General features: G+C 43.4%; 1 protein-coding gene across 2 annotated transcripts in view; it reads right to left on the reverse strand.

Annotated features, from left to right (window-relative positions):
• The window catches only part of FLT1 (fms related receptor tyrosine kinase 1), a 117,863-nt gene that overhangs the window by 53,598 nt on the left and 44,623 nt on the right, over window positions 1–19,642 (reverse strand). For both annotated transcript variants that reach the window (XM_037376963.1, XM_037376964.1), the window contains exons 11-12: window positions 10,068–10,182; window positions 1,093–1,201 (exon numbers count right to left, since the gene is read on the reverse strand). In XM_037376963.1, coding sequence (XP_037232860.1) covers window positions 1,093–1,201; window positions 10,068–10,182 — 224 coding nt within the window. The remainder of the gene's footprint in view (window positions 1–1,092; window positions 1,202–10,067; window positions 10,183–19,642) is intronic.

Below are 19,642 nucleotides of genomic sequence, written 5' to 3' on the forward strand. Positions count from 1 at the left end.
CTAAAATCATTCATCAGAATGATAAGCAAAAGATTAAGAAAAAAAAACAGATAAGGAAGCAAAAATTAAAAGGGATACATTAAAATTATTTTTCCATTTTAGCATCAAGATTATGATTTTGGGATTAAATTATCAGAATATTTTAATATTTTTGTCTTTTCTCATGTTTCTGAATGAATTACATTTCTTTAATGATCTACCCTGAAATCTTTCATCAGCCAAAGTGCTCTATGAACTACCGCTTTGTAAACAAAACCAAAATAAAATCTTTTGCCAGAAAACAAATCCTTTGTAATGGCATGTGCAGACATTATACTGCTAAATCATGCAGTAGTTATTCTCAAAAACTCATTGTGGGTTTTTTTCAGTAATTCTGGAAGTCAAACATTTAATAATTTGTTTCTGAACCTGAAAACATATAAACACATCCATTAATGGAAAAATAACTGGAAGCGTAATCACATGTGCAGCTAACACAAGTCTCGGTGTCATGCCCTAAATGACATCCAAGGTTGCCTTTGTCAGAAAAGGGAACAGAACTCTGTAGTTTGCACCCTGATATTTTTCCACCTAAAAGTTGCCATAGCCCCCGAGAACTGTGAGCGGCTGCCCGAGTACCCCCAGACATCTCTCCTCTGGCACCATACTGCCTGCAGGTGCTGGCACTGCTCTGGACACCATGTGGTGAGACCTCCTGTTTGGCCACAGGATGCGACTGCAGACACTGTCAATGTCACACATGGAATTGGCTTACTGGTGTATGAAAAGACAGTAAAATTTCATGTACGGAACGACTGCAGAGACTACGTGATTTAAAAGAGGGAATTACAGGCTGCTGTATTTCTGAGCAATTTGTGTCATGCTGGATACTTGATGGAGAGATGAGTCATTCACCAGTTTGGTGTCCTTAGAAATTCAGACCAGCTGCTGTGAAAATCCCTTCCAGGATCACCCAAAAGCATGATATGAGTTTACATGTGCACACATTACAACAATTGCCAAACTGTGGTATATGAAAAAGCCACAACAGCCTAACAGTTACAATCACAGGACCAGAAAACATGTTTAGCTCTAGTGGGGACTAGATCTTACCTGTTACAATAAAGCTGATGTTTCTTTCAGATTTTCCCACTTTATTGGATGCCACACAGCTGTAGATTCCAGAAGATTTGGTTTCAGCTACAACGAGAGTGCTAGCAGTCTGCAAAAGAAAGAAGAGGTTTAGCTCTGGTTTGCTCAGGAACTCATTTAAAGCTTCCCTTCTCTTTCTCCTAAGTCACCACTGACAGTGCCGTGATCCACTCCCTCTGTTCATTCAGTGATGAGCACCACTGGGGCTGTTTAAAGAAGATGTCACCATATACAGCTTTGGAAAGAGTGGAAGAATAACAGGAAACAAGCTCCTTGGGTGACCCTGACATTATCAGAGCCATCATAACCAAAAATCTTTGAAAGCGCCTTTCAGATTGATTTACCTCTTGCTGCTGATGTAATTATAAGCTACAAAACATGAAGCTTACCACCTGAGGAGACAGGCAGCCTACAGGAGAGCTGAACTGCAAAGGGAATAGGTGAGGCATGCCTCAGGCATTTGGATAATGCTGGGAAAAAAGTATCCCTGTTGGCGCTAAATGCATTTGATTTCTCTTTCGTTTTCTCACATACGTATCAGGTGAGAAAGGATAGGGGAAAAAGAGACACTTACTCATCCTCTTTTGGACTATTTCCTCCTCTTGGATGTAACATTCCTATTATTAAATATTAATATGTCAGTTTTCTTTACATTGTATTCTATCGCCACCTTAAGAGGTTCAGCACACTAAAATATTCGCTAAATGATATGACTTGCAGGATGAGATGTTGGAAGGCCAGAGACAAACAACACCCAACGTACCATTAGAAAAATAAAAAGCATCATAGTAATAAGAGTTATATCTTCATGGTGATGGAAAGCCATGGTCTAATGACTTGGGTACTAAGTGGAAGAAGAAAGTTATACAGAAGCAACTGAGGTGTCATTCTGATATGGAGCTGAGACCCGGGGCATGCACACGGAGCTTAGCAGTGGGACATGCTCTCAGATACAACTTGGCAGCTTAATTTTCTGTCTGTCTCTGTTTTACTTCTGTAAAACATGCTTTGGCTGGAGCTACAGGCAAAGCTGAGGCAGCGACAAAAGGAAATTGTACTGCTGCAGAATCCCATTGTTTGGAATTACTTGGCTTTTCTAAAAATCTTCAAAATAATTTTTTGTGAAATTACTACATTCTTTTAAGTCGGCCTGATTGCTGGAGTCCAGAGACAAGCACAAGAGGATGAGTCATCAAAAATTAAGGACCAGATACCTACATTTCTACGTAAACACTGGCTGAACATTTGCACTGTTTCTATGTTTCCTTCTCAGAGACTTCATGGCTATCCCCAAACTCCCTGTTGAATCCCTAAATAATATAGATCTTCTGTTTTCCCAGAACATTCTTTTGTAGAAAGAGTCTATTACTTTTCCTACTACTCAACCAAACACAGTGGAGTCAAATTGTTTCATTTTGGCTTATTCTTTTTAGAAACCCATCCTATGGCAAATTCAAGACTACAGGTGATGCTAACAGCACCTCTACCCTGTTAAGCTGTCTCAGTGGTCAACTACCTGTCTGCTAGCAAAATACACCTTATTTCTAGCCAGAATTGTTCTAGCCTACCTTTTTGGCTCTTCTGTGAGATGAAAGAGGCTCAGTAATACCGGATGGGTAATTACAGCCCTTAAAAAACATGTTGCTGTTTTGCTAAATTCAGTAGGCTGACCTCTACAAATTCCTAATTATAAAGCGTGGGCCCAGCCCTGTCTATATTTTGTCATTCTCTTTGAATTCCTTCCAGTTTTTAAACATAATTTTGCAAAGTGTGGACACAGGGCCCAGAACGGCGATTCCTGCAGCCGTTTTACCAACACTAATTCAGAATAGAAGGAAGTCCCGTAACATCTGCCAGAAGGCTAATGTGGGTGGTTAAACACCGCTTCTGCCGTCCCAGACTGTCTACCACAAAATTACCCTTTTTTGTGTTAATGGGTATTACCTCATAGCAACTTTGCCCAGGTAGGAACAGTGACCTAAAAAGCACGGTGAAGGAGAATGAAGCTCTTCTCTAACTCCAGGACACCTGTCTTTATCCTACCATATCCAGAACCAGAGCATTTCTGAGCCTGAAAAATGCATGTCAGTTATTCCTCCTGCAATTACTCCAATGGTTTGGAAAGGTTTTAGTAGTATCAAACTGTATTTTGTCCTGACTTTATCAGCTATCAGTTCTTAATGAAAATTTGTTCATTCTGACTTTTACTGCTCCAGCCCACTATGATGTATTACTTTTATTACAATATATACAGTTACACTAATGCAGTATGACTGCGGTTACTGAGCAGAGTGCTTACAGATTGTGCTTTTTCGTGTGTGTTAAATGGCCCTAGAGAACATTCCTCGGTACTGAAACTCAGCAATTTAAACTGTTAGCTTTTCCCCAGCATTGTTTTCCTTTTGACCAACTTGCACTGTCCCAAATACTCCTCTAGTGCAAGCCAAGGATCACTTCCAACAGGCAACTTCCATGCAACCAACATCTTTTGGAGGGCAAGGGAGATAAGGCACGGGCCTTAGTGCCAGCAAGCAGTCATTGGTATGTTTACTTGACTAAGGCAGAGAAAGCCATAGCGTCTAGGATAAAGCAAGACTGACTTTGCAACAGAACAGAATATTTTAGAGACAACATGTCTCTGCATAAATCTTTTAGCTTATAAATTAGTCATAAGGATAAGATAACATCTCTTTAAATAGTTTGTGAGCCCTCCAGTGGTGCAGTCTGTGTGCTGCATTGTGGATGCCAGCCAAAACCCACCAGAGAGGCAGTGTGTACAAAACCAAGCCTGGCACGTTGCTGTTTATTGAGCAAATTATGGCTGTTTGAGATCAGTCTGTGCTGCGTGGTTCCTCTACACAGCTGTTACTGAAAAAGGAGCAAGAGAAAAAGTTCTCGCAGCCTCGTATTGTCTGGCTTCGCGACAGAGACTTGCAGACTGGATTAGATATGGAAAGTCTGAATCCAGTTGCCATGATCCAACAGAACAGGGCAAATTCTTCCTGGCATGCTCGGCATCTTGAGCATCAACTGTCCACAAACCCCATTTACCACCAAAGCTTTGATCCTTTATTCCTCCTTTCTGTACCCATCAGCTCAGCTGAAGCACTACTCTACAGGCTCATCTGAAAGCCAGGGGCTAGGGAAGCAAATCCCATGCTGCTGCTGATTCTGCCAGCAAATAAAAGAGCCATAAAGCAGAAATTCTGAGAGATGGAAGAGCAAAAAAGATTTGTTTGTGGTGGAAACTGATGAGGAAAAGACCAGGGGGGGGAAAGAGTGCAAAGAAACCAGCACAATCATCCTTAGAGCCAGGGTGGGCTAGTTTTTCCCCTGGAGCATCTTCTTGAATATCTCTTGTCTCAAAGTAGCTTAGATAGAGGATCCTTACTGCTCCAGCTGACAGCAGAGAAGCAAGAAGGGTTTTCGGAAAATGGTGGCAACTTGACTCTTGCCTGACTCCTAAGAAGGCCTCTGCAGATGCTCGCATAAACATGTTCCATTCAGAGATTGCTGTCCTAACTTCTCAAAAGAGCCCATACATTTAAAAAGCAAAATATCGCCCTCTCAACATTAAGCAGGTTATTGCACATCTGCCAAATATTGTTGATTCCCTCCTAGTTACGCTTTTAAATCCTCACCCCCTTAAATTTATCTTTGGCTAAAGCAATATTATTTAGGAAGATCTATATTGAAATATTGGCAGTACACCATTTGATGGGCCTGCTTATGCCGAAGGTATGCATGTCTCACATATTGGCAAGGAGCATCAGTGCAAAACATCTGGACAACATGCTTCACCTTCAGGACCGTCACAAAGAAACACCAAAATATCTTCAGTAGCAGGACACGAATACGTGCAGGACAGCACCCTCTTCCCCCTTGGGGTCAGACAGGCAAGTCACCGCTGTGCAGCAAGCAGAGCTGTGGTTTCCCTCTGCGTCCCGTGTTGTCTGCCTCAAACAGGCCGTGAGGCTGAGTGCAGCTGGCCCGTGAGGAGGTCACACACAGAGAGCCATGCCACGGGCACTCCCTGCCCTCCTCCCCAGGGCTGTAGGTAGGGTGAGGCAGTGCTCGATTCGCACCTCCCTAGCGCACCAAGGGAGGGGATCGATTCCAGGAGCTGGAGGGGGCCGCAGCTTGGCAGAGACGGGTGCCAAGTTCCACTGGTTTTAATCTCACCAAGGGCTCGGCTCAGCTGGCACTTCCCAGCGATCTGCTTATAAGTGTTGACAGCGATTCTAGTAGCACTCAGGAGGGCCCCAGGAGAAGTTATAACATGCTGAAGAGAGGCAAGCTCTGCTCCCACTGCTATCTTTAGCCTGGCTTCCTAGGAAGATGACACTGTCTGTCTGTCTGTCCATCTGTCTACCAATCTGTCCCTCTGTCTGCCAGTATCCTCTCCTCCCCCGTGCACTCAGCAATTTTTTAATCCATTGCCCAGTTTCAACCAGAATTGACAGACAACTCAAAGCTCATAAGATCTCACGCATTTCATGAAAACCAGCTCTTGGGTAGAGGAGAAAGATCTAAATGAGTGTTGCTGTAGTGAGCTAAACAGCTCTCTCTTCTGCTTTGGGTTCCAGATGGCCAATCAGCACAGATGTCCTGGCCAGACAGCTGGCACATGTAGGGACTGAGAATAGGCACAACACAGGCTTCCTCCTCTCATCAGTAATGAGGGGACATGGAAGAGAGCTAGAGGTTTAAGTCTTGGTCATAGAAGATGCAGGAGAGACGGACCCCTCCTGTTTTGCATGGTCACACCTTATCAGTCAGGTCCAGGAAGGACTGACTCTTCTGACTATCTAGCACTTCACCTTTATGTTGGACAGGGATGGTTTTTAACACAATCCACAGTCAGCACATGTCAGCATTGCTGCCAGCCAAACCAGAGATGGCCAAGGGCAAGCCCAGGTTTGGTCTTGCAGAATCCTGTTACAGGGACATTACTTTCCATTTTCCTGAAGTCAAGTGGCTTTGACATTCACAAGAGAAGGGACCACTAAAAACTTGTGTCAGTAAGGTATTTTTACAGTGGAAAACAAGGCCATACATACATACATAAACATACACATACAGAGATGAATGATAAACCACAACTTCATGCATTACTGTTCTTCATACACAATTCCTGGAGGCATGCATTGTGATACAGACCCAGCTTTCACAGTACTTGTTATTGTCAGTGGGACCCCAACATCTGCTAGCAGCAGAGGGACAGGGCAGTCAGGGACTGCCTGTTCCATTTCAGGTTCTCAAGAATGTGGCTCTAGTAGGTTACTTCCCAAAAACAAGGGGGTTTTGTCCCACTCCCTCCATTTTTTCCCAGTACTCAATTGCCCTCCAGCCTACTATCTCCTTCCCTTGGATTTATCATCTTTTCTTCTTGGTCAGTGCTTCCTACTCTCTCTCATCCATCTTAGTGCTCTTTTGTGCATTCTCCATGCCCAGGATCTTTGTCCACCTCTCCTACAGCTCCCTGTCCCTTCTAGCCCTGTACAAGGAGTACTGACTCCTTCTTTCAAAGCTGTTGATAAACCAGTGTGTGCCTGCACACACAGGAGAGAACAGTTGCCTGATATGTATGCACTGATATCAATGAATACACCACCTCTTTGTACCTGATTATTGCAGGTAATTCACAAATTGACATTTTAATGGACACTGATTATGCTAAGAATAAGAATCATCATCATCATCATCATCATCATCATCATCATCATCATCATCATCATCATCATCATCATCATCATCATCATCATCAGTATTGGCCCTGAGTTATACCTAGCAGTTGGCTTTAGCTGGGAACACTAGGAAGTGATGGTTTTTAGCAGCTGAATGACAGGAGAAGGACTGTGACCTAGTGACTGTGACCTGTTTACATGATAAGCCTAAGAATACCAGAACTTTGAAGGAAGTCACTGAAATGTCCAACAAAATGAGAATGAAAACTTTGGGTGTGGGAATCATATGACTTCAAGAGTTGTCTTATGATTAAGTATTATGGCTTATGTTACAAAGTTCTTCCATTATACCACTTGAGTTTCTCAATGTCCATTTAAAGAGGCTTCAGCGGAAATGTTACTAAACACTTGTTGTCACGGTTTCTCTGTCACCAGAAGAATAATGTAGCACAGGCTTCCGGCATTACTTTAGCCACACAGACACAGGGTTCGAGGTTTTTCTAGCTTTAAAAATATACTTGCGGCTACCTTGATAACCACAGATAAACAAACAACCAATCAACCTACCACAGCGAAAAGCCAGACTGGAGAGACTCAGATGTTGCACATCCAGGAAACGGGTGGAACTGGCACAATGTCTTTAAGCAAGGTGAAAACAGCTACCTCCATTGCTAAGAGAAACCTTTTGACCATTCCTTGTTCACCTCTTCCCTTGATTACAATAATCTCATCCTGTGGTCACCCCCATTTCTCCTTTCATGCTAACCCAAATGTGCAACTTTTTGAGTTTCTTCATCCATTTCCTACTGCTTTGTCTCCTACGTCTTTGTTGTTTCCATTGAACTTTGAGGTTGTTTTGACCATGCCTGCTATGCTTGGCTGTGGAAGTGGGGTAGACACTCTGTTTAGATAGCAGGACTCCATTGATGCGGAAGCGCCTCAGAGAGCTGTCCATAGCTGTCTGCAGCAGCACAACTGCTCACGGTAGCGGTCCATCGGAGCCAGACACTTGTGATGACGTGCTGCAGTCAGGGAGCTCAGTGCTATTAACAGTCTTACAATATCCCAGCAGATGAGGAAGGGTTTTGTCTGAGCTGTGTCCCTTTGAGTTTGCTCTGGGAGACCAAGAATGACTCTTGGACTGCAGAGTGAAAAGCTATAGTCTCCCACAGGAAAAAAAATATGATCCTGGATGCTCTAGAGCAGCTGTGATTGCACAAATCATACAACACAGCTTGGCCAGGAACCCAGGCTTAGAGAGCATTTTCTACTTACAATAGCAATCTCCAGCTGTGCTTGAAAAGCTATGAAAGAGCAGCAGAAATTAAGAAACCTTAGAATAGTTGTGAAAAAGCTGAGTAAAGAGATTGTTTCCCTAACCTCCCCTTCCCCATAGGGACCAGGAGGAATAAAACAATGCAAGGTAAACCTTTCTTAACTGAACTAAACAGCATGATGACAAGGAACACGAAGGAGAACCATCAAGTTTCACTGCAAAACTTTCCACACAACACATGCAGAGACCATTCCTTGGTTCATTTCTGGGCACATTTTTAAAAAAGGGCTGCTGCTTGCCAAAGACTTCAAACAAAACCTGCAGTTCTCCTGCAAGGACCCATTATTAGCATCTTCCTCAAGGGAGGAATTTATTTGCTGTTGACTGGAAGTTGCTTTGACATTTCAGCCACTCCTCTTCCGCTGTCTCCAAAATGCATGGCACACAAGGGGAATGAGATCTGGTTTTTAAGCAGCTCCTTTTGCACCCTGTGAGCAGGTAGAACTTCACCCATAGCATGGCTAGATGCCTTCTGGAAAATAACTGGTTCTTATCACCTTTTTTTCATCATTCCCCCTCCTGTGCCTGAAATGATTTCCCTTTCCTCCTTCAAATCCCTCCTTATGTCTCATTTTTCATGTGCTTTCCTACGATAGCCTCCCCTAGGAAGCTGTTTGCTCCCATTTTTGCCTTGATCTTTAAGCACATAGAGGTGGCCAGCTAAATAGAGCAAATGCCTTGCTGGGATCCAGCCCGTTCCCATGCACTGGAATGGTGCCACGAACACCTGTGGTATTTTCTACATAATACAACAGCAGGAGAAAATGCAGTCCCAGGCCTGATTCTTGGCTGCACACAAAGCCCTATTTATTCTGCGGTGTGTGAAAGGGCTCTAACAGGAGAATAATTACAGTTTATACCCATTTTCATATGCAGAAGACTGAAGGCAGCCATCAAGGAAAGGAGATCTATATCCCCAGTGCCCTGAGAATTACAAAAAGTGTTTCAGTGTCCTTAGAAACAACAGGCCTAGAATAAGGCAGGCTTTAAAATTTATAACCTCCTCAGCCATTACTGCCACAAACCAAACCAGCCTGTGAAACCAGATGCAGTGACAGTGCTACTGCGCAACTTCACTTGAGCTCCTCTGTAGCACAGGCTACCCAACCACACTAAATCAGTGTCATGTCTAAGCCAGGGCAGTGCAGATGATCTAGGGCATCCTTTAGTCAAACATCTTGATCTGAAGGTTTTAACTGATGGACAAAACTCCATGGCCCTTGGCAAGTTAACCTCATTGGCTTTCTCTCCCATGTTAGACTCAGACTACAGGCCTACTCGTCCTTTAGAAGTGCCTGCATCTCCCCATGGCTCATAAAGGGATGCTTATCTTGGACTAGACACTTAACGCTTAGGTAGTTAGTGCCGCTGGGGTGAATCCTACCTTGCTGTCTCTGACTGAGATCTCTCTTAAACTTTGCTTCTGTAATCTAGATTCATTTGGCCCTTTAAATTTTTTATTGCAAGAAAAGACCTGGTCATCTAATAATCTAGGACCACATCTGTGAATAAACTCTCTAATGAGAGTAAATTGTTTAATTCTCATAGGAAAAACAACAGGAAATTGTGCAATGTCACAAAGTGAAACAAAGATGGCCTGGAACCCTGCCCCTGTGCTCCTGAGGTGACCCAAGTTACTATAGACAAGCTCTAAGAAAGCAGATACAGGGAATCCCAGTGATACGCTGTCCTGGCGTGTGACTTACCTTAATGTGACTGCATGAAGAAATAAGTACATCTCTACATCTCAGTAGATAAATACCAAGTATGAAAGTGATTTGCATGTATGCAGCTCTTCAAATCTAAACAATATAAAAACACTGTCTTCTTCACTGTTACCTTGATGGCATCTTACAGTTCCTTTTCAACACATGATGTCACACAGAAAGGTTATCTGCTCCTAGGAAGCATACCTTATTTTTGCCCTCTATTACAGCCATTCGCTCAGTGACGCTCTGGATCCTGTTTCCTATGTTGCTGCCAGCTTTCAGGATGAAAGATCCTTCAGTATAAGAGCAAAAGCCATGCCTGAAGACAACAAAAATCAAAATTGTATTGATTTGGTGACAGACTGAAACATTCAACACACAAGACAAAACAATTCTTCTAGAAACAGTGATCAGTCAGGGAAAATTCAGGTGCTGTGATGACCAGGCAAGTACAGTTACTTTTTGTTAAATCTTGAGGTTTCGAGCCTGATGATTGGATCGACTTCCACAGCCCCTCTTTGAATATTAGCTTTCTGAAGTCGGTGTTAACCTTTAGCCCACCGTGGACTGGGAGGTCAGAATTTACAGTCTGAGCCTAGACCAATATCCCATTTCCAGTGCTCCTGTTTTCAGCCACTGCCATGGCTCAGGCTTGGCTTCAAACATGAGTTCATACTATTTTCAGCTTAAATTCAAGACAAGTTATATTTGGTTCAAGATCCATTCCATAATGGATTGGATGCTGTTTCACTGTGTCCAGGTTCTTTCTGTTATCATGAAAAATGATGCAAGTTCTCATTTCTGAATGTTTTCTTTAGTTCAGTTTACTAAATGGCAAAATATCAATACTGAGGTTCAATAACAAGACACACAGTAAAAATAACCATAATCCTGTAAATTAGCAAAACAAAGTTAAACAAAACTGTACCCAATTGCCAAAGGGATTTAAATGTTCATTTAATCTGAAAAAAAAAATCAAAGTCATGCTAATGAATGGAAATCTCAGGGAAAAAAATGCTTTTGCCTTATGCAACAAATTGGCTTGTAATCAGAACATTCAGGTGTGGTCATGGTAGAGCTAATTTGTTTCCCAAAGCCTAATTTGGTACACATGGAAATAAACACATTGGAATGCTTCTTAAATGCTGTCTGTCCCTGTTCTACTTTGAGGTTATCTAGTTTTGCTTTTCATCCAAAAATTAGTTGCTGCTTGTTCAATTCCAGCTTCATCAGTAGAGCTCAACCCTTCAGCAGGGTCAAGCTCTTTCAAATACGGTATGTTCCTTTGATCTTCCATGGATTTGAAAGATAATGACTGTAGTATCTGTAATCAAATAGTTCTGACATGTATATCAGTTGTTTAGAGAAAGGACCTTTAAAGCCCAGTGACTGGATAACGGCATGTGATGCAATCCTGACCAAAGAATGAGGTTCATTTCCCTCCAGCTAACTGTGCAGTTTGCTTAAACTTTGTGTTGTTTATAATATCAATAGTACACTAACTTTACATGTTTAATTGTGCAGCTATGCGTCAAACTGGCCAGCATCTTAGCAGATATTACAGCTTAAAGAAATGAAGATATGTAAACTAACTTGGGCTGTAATCATTAGCACAGATACATGATTGTCTGTCCAAGTTTCTTAATGTGCATTGAGAGGGTCAGTGAGCTGAAAAAGCCCAAACACAGGAGCAGGCCATGGTCATTCATGCATAGAGAGAGGACAAGGAGCAACAGCCCTGTCTACACAACCATTTCTTCCAGAGTCTGGTTTCAAAGCCAGCTTCCATTGATGATTGTTGAGGCTAGGGTGGATGGAAGACAGCTGCAGTAAGACAGATGATGCATTCAGGTAGGAAAAAATGGTTCAAAATTGTTCAGAAAGGTAGATGCCATTTACTTTGCACCTTTAATGCTTTAAGAAGTCTGGTTCTGTAATAAGACTAGAACACAGAAGACATGGTAATGTTGGTAAGCTGATAACATTTCCATGCCATAGCATATATCAGAACTTATTTAACGATACCAGTACTGTAGGCACACAATCAGGCAGACTCAAAGGCACATCCCTGTGACTGGATATTTGGGCAATCTCTGTACAGGAAGACAGAGACCCCAGAATCTCATTTCCCCCATACTAAAAAAGTCATTTTAATTATTTTTTTCCTTTCCCCACTGAATGAATATGTTTATTTCTATGCTGAAAATTTGTGCTCTTTAGTATAAAAGTCCTTACAGAGAAACATATTTTGGTAAAGGACAGAAAGAAGGTATAATGCATATTCAGGAACTGCTTGTGCATCTCTGAAAAACATCTTTAATCTCCTTTCTTGCATCTCTGGAGCCTCCAGACTTAGTTGTTACTATATTCTTCCTCAGAATTCCTTGGAAAAGACTATATATTTAGGTTGCAATGTCTCAGGGATGAGGACAGTGTTATGTCTTTGCTGATGCTTAGCAAAATGAGGTGCTGATTACTCATTAACAACATAATACAAACTACCATCATAATTACAATAACATCACAATAACAAGAAAAACACTTGTAAAACCCTAGATGAAATACTAGCCCTGGAGTCACACATGCAAACTCTACTGACTTTACATATCGTACTGTCTCCAAACTGCCAATTACAATGTTAATGCAATTAATGTAGAAAATTGTATACACTTAATAGCTATTGTCCGTGGTTTTAATAAAAAACGGAGCCACAATCAAGCTGAGGATATGTTAGCCTACAGCCCACGGTACACAGCGGGAGATGCAAGTACTGTGGTACACACCACTTTGGCTCCACGGGCTGCTGGATCAGCAAACATTTACAAATCAGTTGCAGTACGGCTGCCAGGCAAAGTCTAGGACAAGGCTCAGACTCATCCTTTTGGATGCAGAACCAGATGCTTTCTCTCCTCAGCTGCCAAATGCCCTCACTTTAACCTCAAATACACTAACACAGCTTAGGGACAACACACAAGCCACCTCCAGCCTCCTGAGCTGGTTACTTGGGTTAGTACTCAGTCATCCTGCTCCTTGCTGCTGCCAGCAGTGCCACGTGAAGTCACTACTTAAGCCAGCAGCATCAGGTAGAGATGGGGAAGGGACAAATGGGAGTAATTAAGGGTCCTGCCTCCCAACCTGACCTCAGCTTCTAACAGGCATTTTGTAACAGTAAGAGAAAAGAAAAAAACTTAGATGTAGTCATCAAACCAAATGTTTGTTAAGTACAGATGCTTGGAAAGAGAGAAAAATGAAAATATAAAAATTTACTCTGGCTGGGACCAAAATACACAAGCATCTTCCTGTTAATTCAATTGATGTTTCGTTGCATGTGTCCTCAGATAACATCAGCTGTGCATTTTTTTGCTTTGCAAAGAATTTACAAGTTACTTCAAACTATCCACTCAGTAAAATAGCAAGGGTATCCTATTTGTAGGAAGAACTGCCCATGGGAAATCCCACTGCATTTTGGATGTCAGAGTCTTAGTCCAGATATCTCCGGAGCACATGAATTCCTGAAATGTTTTGTTGCGGGATGAGCCTGATTGCTTTGCATCTTCAGGAAAGCTTACAGCAGGGTTACCGCCAGGTTAATGAAAAAGCACACAGTGTGCGCAGAGATTCATAAACAAGCTGTTATCTGCCAGCACATTTCTAAGCACTTCTTACACCTGTTTCCCTGCAGACCTTTCCACGTCCCTACTTTGTGGGTGCGACTACGCACGTGTAAAGGTCCTATATAATAAATGCTAATGGAGGGTGTGTGCAAACGTATGTCTACAAACATTACGCAACCTCAGAGCAAGGTAATCAGACTCCGCTGCCTCACTTGAGCACTGGGAGAAGCAATCGGGTTTCTCACCTCCTAAGTAGTTTTTTCCATGTGCCTGCGTGCATGCTGGTGTGCGTGCTTGCCTGTGTGCACGCACACACACACCCGCCTGCACAGGCACGCTTCGCCCTTTGTGTCAAGACCCTGAGAAACTGGCTATTCCTTTGTGAAACCAGAAGCCATTAATTTTCCCGAGGGTTTTGGGAGAAGCTGGGTGCGGGGGTCAGGAGGCGAGAATGGCTGTGCTGGCGCGGGGGGTCGGGGAGCCGGCAGGATGCGCTGCCTGCCTGGGCGCGGAGCACGGGGCGAGCTCTGCCAGCAGACCTGCCCACCAGCCGTACCCTGGGGAATGTGTGCTTCTTTGGAAGGGCTGGGGGTGTTTTATGCAATCAGAAGCAAGTTGAGCTTTATAAAAGGGGATGTGTGGAGCTGTCACCGGCGGGGGCCCTCGAGAAGCGGCTGGGGGGAGGGGAGCCAGCTTGCTTCTCAAGAATACATCAAGCCCTTGAGGAAGCAGAGTGTGCCATGTTTGAAGATGCAAAGATAATCACAGTGCTGGGAACAGTCTTGTGTAGCGGAGGAAGCCAAACAACAAGAGGAAAGCAGCATATGCTCCTGATTTCGCACAGGAAGCTAGCAGCACCTCCTGCCAAAGCGAGATAAGAAAACTCCCATGGCCTATTCTGGACAAGGCCGTGGTTATCAACCTTAGCTTCACACTGTCCTCACTCTGCTGTGCAGCCCGCTCCCCTTCCTAATGAGTTTCAGAGCCCTCACCTCTATTAGCATACAGCATGCCAAGCACAATAGTGTGGTATATTTATAACTATCGACGGGGAAAAGTTTCCAGGGTAAGAGTGTACTTCATGTCATCTTGATGTATTTCACTGAAATCAAACTACAACCCAGCTCCAAGCTAAAGTCCTGCCTATGAAACTACTGGCCTCAGAAGAAAAGAGGTTTTGTTGTCACCCCAGTGATTTATAGCTGAGCACAGGAGCTGAGGTAAGGGATTTGTCTAAGTATTCACAGGACAGACTTGACCCTCTGTATGACAGATGGTCCTAAATGAAAGCCTTAGACCCAGCTCGTCCAGACACATCATCTTCCCCATCCTGGAGACACTTCTGCAGTTTGCAGTTCAAGTAGTACAGTGACAAATACCAGTGGAAGAGCCTCAATCCCCACATCAGCTGGAAAGATGCTCATCCTCTGTCTCCTCACCTTCTCGGCTCCTTCCTCCCAAACCCTCCTGTGTGACGCCAGAGGCCATTGCAATCTTTCCCTCCTGCAACATCCCATTCAATTTTCTAAGCATTCCTCTTGGCAAAGCCACTCACAGCCTCAATCACACTTTTATTTACTGAGGTAGCGTTTGGCAACTGCACCAGTACTAGGCGCAAGAGGAAGCCACCCTGTCACTGACGGTGACTGTTTTAGAGAACAGTTAACGGCAGGCACAACATTTTTCTCAGTGTCTATCCTTTTTTTAGTGCAGCAATTAATTCCAAGCAGCATCGGGCCAATGTTATTACAAATTCACGTTGGGGTGACTCACATCTTTCAGGAGGTGATGGTGACAACACTAACTTTAAAACAGGAACTCTGGAAATTCCTGGAATTGTAAAGAATGTATAGGAACTGTTTTCCACTTGGAAGTTCTCAAAAAAATCTGAATGACATGGGTCTTGTCTGCTCCACACCTCAGTGTCTAGCACCGTGCGATTGGTAGCACAGGGCTGGCATAGCCACGTGTCCGGGGAAATACTGAGTCAATTTGAGGCAGGAAACAGGGAAAATAGTAGCAGGGAGCATGTACAGATTTTGAAACATGCTCTGTGAGGGTGGAGGTGGAGAACATGTGCTGGCTCACTGCCAGCATGCTCCACAAGCTTTGGCTGTGGACGTGATTCTATGATTTTAAGGAGCTATGGTCCAAGTGTTCCTGCTCTAGGTCAAAAAGGATCAGTTAGAGGTTGAAATGTTGGCCCTGCTGCCTTTGGTGGCAAGTCTGCAGCCAGCTGGGCACTCATCCAAAGCACCTTCCCCAGTATGAGGGTTACTGTGGCTAGGAAGAAATCTTCTACAAATGGTAGGAGCTGGATACATTTTACATCATATATTGTAGTTTGTTTATTTATTTAGGAGCTTAGCAAGGAATGCCAAACAACAAATCCTGGTGAAAGTGGTGCAGGTTCCTCCTCTGTGTGTCTTACTCACCCCTCCGCTCTCACTGTCACTGGTCCCTACTGCTTTCCAGTGCAGTGTCAACACTTGCCCACCAAAAGCAGACGGGACATCACCAGCCCATTTCACCTCAGACATGCTCATGACTCTTAGAGAGCAGTAATTCTCCTTTGCTACTCCTCAACCTCTGTCTCCAGTGCAGGAGCAACTATAGACCAAGGGCCCTATCAACTGTGCTGAGAAGTTACTCACTGATGAGATGCAGGGTGGCTGGAAGATTTCTCAGTGGCCTCCACACATTAGGCTGGGTTGGGGCCCGGATGCACTGCTCAGTTGCCAGAGTGAGGACTGAGTTGTTTTCTGTTTTGTAGGATGCTCTGTGTCCTTATTGAGGGGGATACTTCAAGGGAAAGTGCATTCTTTAGGGGAGATCCCTAGTGTCCTGAATGCCTCGTCATCCTGGTAAACATCTTTAAAAACAGTAGGGTATATTGCTCTATAGAAAAAGAAAGTGTTTGACAGCTGCACACTGCTTTTCTTGCTATTATCTACGTGCAATAATATGATTATCTACATGCAGATAAATGGATAGTGCTCCCCTTCCATGTTCATCCTTTCCAAACATTATGACTTGCCCTGAACTGTTCCAGTATGCTACCACAGAAAGCTGATTGACCTGAACTATCTCAAAAGAAGCAGTAAGGTCAACAGCAGCCTTACCTATCCCACCTTTCAACCCTTCATCAGCCTGTGCTCGTATTTCCACAGGAAAAAATCACTTCTACATCTTGCACACCTGAGCACCCTGCAACACCAGCTATTCATAACAAAAAATACAAATGTCTGAGACTGAGGGTCACCAAAACCCATATTTTGCTTCCAACTTCTTTGCCAGTACTTGAGACCTCTGGCCATTAGGGAATATAACGGTATTTGAAAGTAATTTTTCAGGTGTTTGCACATCCTGAGGTGACCTGAAATTTTCTCACCTTGAGTTTCTTATCAGATAATTATATTTTGCCTCTTGACCCTCAATTTCCTGCTTCACACTGCTTAACATTCTTCATGAACTCAGAATACCATCATATTTCAGCCAATCCTTCCTTCCTTCCTTCTTGTCCGCCTCCTTTCCCTCCTTTGCTAGACTGTAATCACTCTCATCACCCGTGCAGTCACTGTGACTCAGCCTCCACTTTCTCGGTCCAAAAGTGACAACCATGTCCTCCACAGAGGAGCTGGATGTTGGCTGGAACTACAGAATTATCACGTAAAGCATGAGGTTTCCACAAGCACCTAGAATGTCTTTCAGTGGGAAAAAGTGTTTGATTTTAGTAGTCTATAGTACGGAAAGGAAGGGGTGTTTTCTGATTTGGTTGAGCAGTCAGAAAGCTAAAGAGAAAGGCCAGGAAAAGTCTACACACAATGTCCACTCTTGCATTCCATTCCTGCCATTTCCAGTCTATGTTCCCTATATATAAAGTCCAAGATATTGTTCAGACCTTTCTGGCAAAAGTAATTTTTCATGCACAAGTCACTGCTATTAGCTCACTAGACTTCCATCCATAACGTAGAACTATAGCATTCCAAGATCCAGGTATCCCCAACAGCTTACCCCTCATAATACCAAAATTCCCTTCCTTTCCTTTGCTGTCCTGGCTGGATCCTCTTGGCTGTAGAAAGAAGTAACTCTTTACTATCTATTTACACAGTCCTTAATACCCCCTGTCTTGCTGACAAGCTGGAAGAACAACTAACACCATTTCCATTTGCCAGTGATCAGTGGAGGAGATGAAAGAGTTATTGCTACACTGAGATTGTGTTTTTCAAGATTATTTCTTTTCAGCTTCACTGCAAGTAGGGGTCCGAGAGCAGCTCTGGGCTGACTGGAGCAAGGGACTGGAAACAAGCAAGCAGAAAACAAGGAAAGGATGAGAAAGAATGGAGGGAAACATTTTTAAGGAGAGAGGGGAGTTGATTAGAGGGAAAACAGGAAGAGAAAATACTGGCAGATGTGGATATAAGACCAAGGATCCATCTACCCCATATCCTGTCTCAACAATGACCATAAGCAGGTGGCTGGGGATGAGTAAGAGCAGGACTAACTTCAGATACTTCCTCCTAATACTCCCCCAGTCACCAATTATTATCAGCTCGGGAGCTTCCCACAATGGAGGCCATTTCTACACTTCATTTCTCTTTCAAGGCTTTGTGCAAACTTTTTAAATCCCCAAAATCCTCCGGCACAGAGCTTCACAGATCTGCTATCCACTGCATGAAGAGCAGTCTCCTTTTCCTGTTCCAAATTGTGCTCCTCTTGGCTTCATTCAAAGGCCCCTACTTGAACTGGAAAAGACATACACAACTGATCCTCACACGTGTGTCTTTCATAAGTCTGTAGATCTCTTATCATATAGCCCCAAAGTCACGCCTTTTTCAGTCTGCAGAGCCTTGACCTCCCTCCTCACTCACCCCTCATACATTCCTCTCATTCCCTGAAATTCCTTTGATCCTTTTTTTGCCCCTCACAGTGTGCCTCCCAGTTTGGCTGCATCCTTTGACAGGAAAGGATCAGAAATGCTCATAGTATAAAAGATGTCGGTAGTTTATGGATTTATGTGGAGTTATCATGGTGTTCTCTATTTTGTTTTTTATTTCTTTCCTGGTAATTCCTAACACTGGATTTGCTTTTTGCACTGCTCATGCCTGTGATCACTTTCACAACCCCGTGCATCACAACACTCAGATCCCTCTTTGTGGTAGTAGTGATCAGCCAACAGCCTTTTCACACTTTATTTTACATGTGAAAGCAAGATTGTTTTTTCTTATGTACATCACGCCCACTTATCTTTGGTTAATTTCATCTGCCACTTTATCACTCAGATACCCAGATTCATATAGTTCTGCATTTCTTTGCAATCAGGCTTCATGCTTAGAAATCTGAATAACTTAGTATCATCAGCAAGCTCTGTCACCTCCTTACCACCTTTTCCAGGTTATTTCTGAACATGTTGACAAGTACAGACCCTAGCACCAGCTCCTGAAAAATTTCACTGGTCGCCTCCCTACGCTGCAGGAACTGGCTGTTCCCTCTTAACCTCTGTTTTCTATTTTTTAACTGAGTATCTTTTTCTGACCACGATCTTACCTCATACGCCGTGTCTGTTCAAAGCCTTCTGCAAAGGCTTTTTGAAAGGCGTACACGTAAAAGGAAAAAGGATGCTAACTAAAGTTTGTATATTTTTGTAAAAGGTGTACTTGATCCAGTAATAGTACTCCATTCATAATCACTCTTGAGCACACACAGAGTTTGACCCGGTGCCTTCCTTTGGCCAAGAGCCCCTGCTAGCGCAGGAGCAGGTTTCTGGCTACAGGCTGGGACATCCCACTGGTTTGGACACCGCCAATGTGCGGGGCCTCGCTCACGACGTGCAGTCCCCACGTACAGCTTGTCGCAGGCTTTATTGTCTGTGGGCTGGGCTGCAGTGAGTAAAAGATCAAGCAATAACGTCCCACCATCAGCATGACCCTTATGTGATGCCAGAAGACACTGCAATCTTCCCCTGATGCAACATCCCATTCAATTCTCTAAACATGTGAGTAAGGACAAAAGTGTGATTCTGAGCAGAGCATCCCTGATCATCTGAATTTTACTGTAGAACTTATGTTTTAGGTTTGATCAATGACTGATTAAAAAATTACTTGGGCAGTGTGTTTCGTTTTAAAACATTTCCTACTAAACTTGAAAAACTTTGATTTAAAGTGA

Source organism: Falco rusticolus, chromosome 2 (genome assembly GCF_015220075.1).
Source record: "Falco rusticolus isolate bFalRus1 chromosome 2, bFalRus1.pri, whole genome shotgun sequence".
NCBI classification, from domain to species: Eukaryota; Metazoa; Chordata; class Aves; order Falconiformes; family Falconidae; genus Falco; species Falco rusticolus.